The 6,000-nt window shown below is 46.0% G+C and overlaps 1 protein-coding gene across 1 annotated transcript in view; it reads left to right on the plus strand.

The window, feature by feature from the left end:
- RORB (RAR related orphan receptor B) overlaps positions 1–5,699 on the plus strand; it is a gene marked incomplete at both ends in the record, with an annotated part of 65,769 nt that extends 60,070 nt beyond the window's left edge. The window contains one exon of the mRNA XM_080820498.1: positions 5,544–5,699. Within this exon, the coding sequence (XP_080676624.1) occupies positions 5,544–5,699 (156 nt within the window). The remainder of the gene's footprint in view (positions 1–5,543) is intronic.
- Positions 5,700–6,000: the final 301 nt, after the last annotated feature.

Raw genomic sequence — 6,000 nt, forward strand, 5'->3', positions numbered from 1 at the left:
CTCCCCATCCCTCCACTCGGCTAGGAATTGGTTTCCTGCTTCAAACTTGCCATGCTTTTCAAAAGCAGAACACATGCTGAAGAGTTCTTAAAGGGTAAGTAGATAGCCTGCTCCGAGAATGATCGCAGAGTTAACATAACCACTGCCCCCATGAAGCTGGGCGCCCGGAGCACCACTCAGGCTTCTCGGGCTTCCTCATAACGGTGTTTATGCTTTAAAATCATCCAAGGAGAGGCAGAACTATGGAAAACAATTCGGCATGTCACCCACATTTATAAGTTCCGAGTCCATACCTAAGAAGCATAGCTTTGTCCTGGGGCCGTTTCCTACTTCAGCTCAGGTTTCTGGTGGAGGGTAAGCTCTGTGCCAGATGCAGGGGGGAGATGGTGCCCATATGGTCTGGGCCAGTTTCCTTGCAGAGTTACTGTGAAAGACGAGATTATTTTGGTTCCTTTTAGCTGCTCCAAGTTTGCTGGCATACGCTGCGTGTCCACCACCCAGAAATTCCAAGGGTTCTCCATCAGACTAATGGTCTGTAAGTAAGAAGAGAGGTCTTGGGGTGCCTGGGTGGCTCAGTCAGTTAAGCATCTGCCTTCGGCTCAGGTCATGATCCCAGGGCCCTGGGATGGAGCCCCACATCATGCTCCCTGCTCAGTGGGAAGTCTGCTTCTCCCTCTCTCTCTCTAATAAATTTTAAAAGAGAAAGAGAGACCTTGATCTCACTCCTCGTGCCTCAAGTCAGAAGTTGATGTCATCTTTGGAACTCTTTGGTAATAAGTAAAAGGAACCAATTCACACTAGCATAAGCAAAAAGAAAAAAGAATGGAGAGCGATCTCCTGGAACCTAAGGATGAAAACGCAGCCACCATGCAGGAAGGCTCTAGAACAAGGAATCAAGACACCTTCCTAATTCTCCATCTCATGTTTATCTCTCTTAAGGCATCTCCTTAATTCTTCTCTCTCCCTGAATACCAGCCAACCCTGCTTCCCTGGTCCATGTGGTGAAATATGGCTAGCTTGTAGCTTCTCCAACTACATTCTTCAAGTGTAGTTTCTACTCAATTTAAAAAGTAACCTGCTGGCTCTCAGTCCCGTCCCAGCTTCCAGCCCCGGCTGAATCCATGTGCACTCCCCCTGCACCCGGTGGTTCGGCATGGATGCCAAGGATGGGGTCAGGGGTGGGGGGCTCACAACCAGATATCTCAAGTTCAGTATTACAATTCTAACCCAAGTGTCTGAGTTTAGCCAAACCCCCGAAAAAGAAAAGCGAATAGGCATGCAAACTAGGTGTATTTGGCCTCACTTGATGTGCCTGGTTTTTATCCGTGCTTCTGAAGTTTCCTCCACTTCGTTCAAACCGTTGCTGGCTTCCTGCTTCAGGCTAGAGGGCATCTGGATGGCCTGGAAGCCTCTGTGAACGAGATCAGTCGTCTTACCCTCCGTGTGTTCCATTTTTCCACATCAAACGTACTCGTTACAAAATTGTGGATTTTCTCATAAAACCACCTTCTGGAAAGCAGCATTGGATTATTAGCTCTTCTCCAACAGCTGCTTTTTCTTCTCATAGACCCCTGTAGGTATAAGCTAAAGCTTCCTTCTTATAAGAAGTGCTTGTCCTAAGAGAGATGAGTGCAAAAATGCCTTTTTCTGGACCCTCTGTCTACTGCTAGGGGGATTATTTAAACATGAAGAAATTTCATGATGGTTTGAAATCGACTACCCCCTCCATCTCCAAGTGCTTCTGGATCACTTCCCCAGCTGTTTAAAAAGTTGTTGAGCCATTAACTGCCGCTGAGGCTGCTCTGAGCTCCCTTTGAAATGAGGGTCCCCCAGCTGCAGTACATAATATTAATGAGCAGTCAGTGACTGCCTGCCGCTCCCTCCACCAGCCCTTCTGGGCTCCGACCAGCGCTGCCGCTGCCTCTGCCGCTGCCTCTGCATGCCCTCCTGGCCCTTCGTGCCTCCTGACTGATGGATGCCCTGTCAGCATTTCTGTTTCCACGGACCGGGTGGCTTTAAATCAGCCTCCTCCAAGAGCACACAGGTTAGGGACGCTCCTTGCCTTCCTTGGTGCCCTTTGCTCATGCGGCCCCAGTGTTCGTCACAAAAAGCAATTCTCCTCATCTGACCCATTGTACAGATGAGCAGCAGGGACAGGATCCAAATCCCATAAAAGAGGGAAGAAGTAGGTCCTGAATCAGATGTTCCTTAAACCCCAGTTTGGGGCAGGAAAGAAGCAAGGGTCCATATTCAGTCTCTCTAAACCAAACACGTAATTAAGTATTCCCAAGGCAAATAAGCAACTATAGAAGGGTTGTCCTCTTATGCATTTAGTGACAAATAAATGCGTGAGAGGACATTTCCTCCCCTTCCCAAAAGGAGCAAAAAAAAAAGCTTTAAGAATTGTAGTGTATAGGATTCTACTTTATAAATCACAGTTTCCTAAATGAGCAGGTTACTTTAATTGCTATAAGAAAATGAAAATACAGTTTTGCTTTTTCATTTCAACAAAAGGAAGCGGCCGATTTCCGCAGCATTAACACATGACCCCATTTCCAGTGCTTGGTTAAGGGTTAAGTTGGGATCTTGCCCCCCTGGGTCGTTGGGTGGAACAGGCGTGGCCTTGACTCTTCCTCTCCTTGAAGGAAGCATTATATGGGAATGGAAGCATAACACCTAACCCCCCGTATCGCCACCATGTGCCAGGCACTGCTCTCGACAGCTCGTGCCGACGCACTTAACCCTCACACAACCCCCCGAGGGAGGGACCATCTGACGAATAACGAAGCTGAGAAGTTAAGTGACTTGCCCAAGATCACACAGCTGTAAATAGCAGGTGCAGAATTCAGACCCAGGCAGTAGGGATTTAAAAACCACAGGTTTAGTTTAGTTTTGTTTTTGTTTTAATCACTAGGCAGATCCTCTCTGTGGTGCGTTTGTGTCCCATTGGGAACTAGGAATTCTATTTCTTGTCCCCTGCTAAACTAACAGAGCTAAGCAGATGGACCGTCTCCTCTCTGAGGGTGATCAGTTCTGTCTCTGTCTCCTGAAAAGGAGCTAAGCTTCCACCCAGCTCCCAGGGCTGTTTCGGAGAAGGTACCGAATTTACTTTGCAACTCGTAAATGCACAGAATTTGAACCTCCACGGCCACAGTCCATCAGCCTCCCGAAGGATGTTTGTCTCCAACATGGAGGCTGATAGGCCACCTAGACTTACGGACACAGGCTCCTTAAGGGTAGGTCCCAGGAGTCTGCATTTCTCGGGAGTGCCCCCGTGATTGTTCACGCAGAGGAGAGGTTGACAGGCATTACGGATCGCAGCTGGAAGTTTTCGGAGCTCCGCGTAGCATCCGCTCAGCTGCAGGCGATCACAGAAAGCCTTCAGAGCCTCTCCGCGCTCAGTAGCTCTTCCAGGGAGGCTGTAATGTGTAAGAAGCGCTCCAACTTGCTGTAGCCTCCATCATCGTGAACCAGCTGGTTGAGAGAGCTTGGATAATTTCCCAAGGGACTTCAGGGAAGTGGACCCTGGTATACCCTTTACCTAAGAAAATATAGAAAAGACATTGTTTTCCACCCTGGACCCAAAGTGACTCTTTCAGAATGTGACTCTGATCATCTCTTTTGCTGAAAACCCTTCCAAAGAACCTTATCATCAACTTGTATCTACTGGCCACGCCCTTCCCTCCCGCTTTTCCATCAGACATGCTCGCTCACCGCTCCGTTCTTCCTGTACACCAAGTACCATGGCATCATTCCATGTGGCTCTGGGGCAAATCCTGTACCCCAGCATCTGATCGGCTCCCACTCTCCCTTCAGAGCTCAGCTTAAGTGGCGCTTTCTCAAGGAAGCCTTGAGAAGAGAACGTTCTGTTCTCTAGCACTTCCAGCCCATTTCTGCATGGTACCCACCACGGTTTTCCAGTCTGCTTTTGACGGCGTGGTGCCATTATTCATGTCCGTCTTCGCAAGCAGGTGATAAGCAAGAACCATACTGTCTTGCGCACTTTGGTGTCTAGCAGAGTGCCTGCTGCAAGTTCAAGTAACATCCTGTAGGAAAGAAGGTCTTGATTCTCAGCCTAAAATTTAACATGCATTTTAAACAAAGATGTCACATTTTTCATTTCTACCCCTGTCATTAAACAGCCATGGAAATGGAATGTCTGAACCCCAGCCTTCTTTGTGTGTTCTAGATCCCTTTAATGAATGTGTCAACAGCTCTCATCCTGATGCTATTTTTGAATTGCTCATAGTGTGGTTATACAGTCATTTTCGTTGTTAAAGGGAAACAATGAAAGTGGAAATTTCTGATTTTGAAGAGCCACAAAGTAACTAATTATCTGTTTTCTCTTTTACTTCAAAGGCTGAAATGGTTTCTTACTATTGAATAGGGTAGGGAGCACATGAACCGAACTGGTGATTAGATGGGTTTTAATTTTATTTTATCATCACTTTCAAGTGTACCTTTGGTCAGCTCTATGAACTATCGGGCTTACCTTTTATGAAACACATCTTATTCCAACAGTGATTTGATCATGATGACGTTTGGTTTTAAGCTAATTTTGACATGAGATGATGAATTCTAGGTGTCCCCACGTTACAAATATGTTAAAAGCTAGAATTGTTCATCTCCTAAGACCTATGTAGCATTTTACAAACTGTGGACATTTTAAATTATTATAAAACCCTGTTTTCTGGGTATCTGAACTAAAAAAAATCACATCCCACATGATCCATATATATCAAAATCTAGCAATTATAAGTGGCTGTTTCCCCACGAGTTTTTTTAAATGCCTCCCTGAAGAAGCTAGTGCCAGTGACCTCCCAGGATCTCTCCTGATTAAACAGAGGTCTCGTTTTATGCATTAGAGCAGAAAAGAACGAGGATTCAGGCAGGCTAGTGAGCAAAGCAGCCCCGAGGATTATGGATCACGCCTCGTACAGTTTAGATCACACCTTCCTCGCATGGTCGCCTTCCAAAAACCAAAAATCTCACATTCATATCAGAAAAATCTGTGGGAAACGATAGATAATATTAGCTAACAATGGCGTTTCATGCCTACACTATTCTCAACACTTTTATATGAATTACCTCCATCCACACAACAAGCCAAGGAACTAGGAACTGTGAGTAAGCCCTCTTTACACACGAGAAAACCAAGACAGAGTGTATCACAGCCACACGGCCATTTAGCTATTTTGGAACCAGGATTCTGACTCAGTCGGCCTGGCACAAAGCACCCACTCCTACCGATCAAAGTCGACTACCTCCCAAACACAGTTTTATTTAAAAGCAGTGAAATCAGGAAGCTTGGCCCTGCTTGCGCGCTTTCTCTCTTTCCCCTTTTGAGGATGGGGGTGGGAGGCACGTTTTGTTTTGTTTTGTCAGGAAGGAGAAGCTGAAAGTGAGCCTGCTCTCTTCCTGAACATCTTTTCCCAAAGCCAATGCCTTCATCGGAGGCCAGGAAGGACACTGATTGAGAAGACAGAGCACTAATGAGCTTCCTTCCCGCTTTGTCCCCTCCCCCGCCTCCCCCCACTCTGCAGTTAATAGCCAAGATCCCCACCATCACGGCGGTCTGCAACTTGCACGGGGAGAAGCTGCAGGTATTCAAACAATCACATCCAGACATAGTGAACACCCTCTTTCCTCCATTATACAAGGAGCTCTTTAATCCTGACTGTGCCACCGTCTGCAAATGAAGGCGACCAGAGGACTGTCTCCTAGTCACGGAATGCATCACCATTAAGACAAAAGCAATGTGTTCATGAAGACTTAAGAAAAATGTCTACTGCAACATTAGGAATGTCCTGCACTTAATAGAATTATTTTTCACCGCTACAGTTTGAAGAATGTAAATATGCACCTGAGTGGGGCTCTTTTATTTGTTTGTTTGTTTTTGAAATGACCATAAATATACAACTAGAGGACACTGGGTGTTATCTTTTTTTTTTTTTTAATTTTATTTTATTCGGGTATGTTTTGGGAGACAACTGTTTATAG

Source organism: Martes martes (genome assembly GCF_963455335.1).
Source record: "Martes martes genome assembly, chromosome: 12".
In the NCBI taxonomy this organism is placed as follows: Eukaryota; Metazoa; Chordata; class Mammalia; order Carnivora; family Mustelidae; genus Martes; species Martes martes.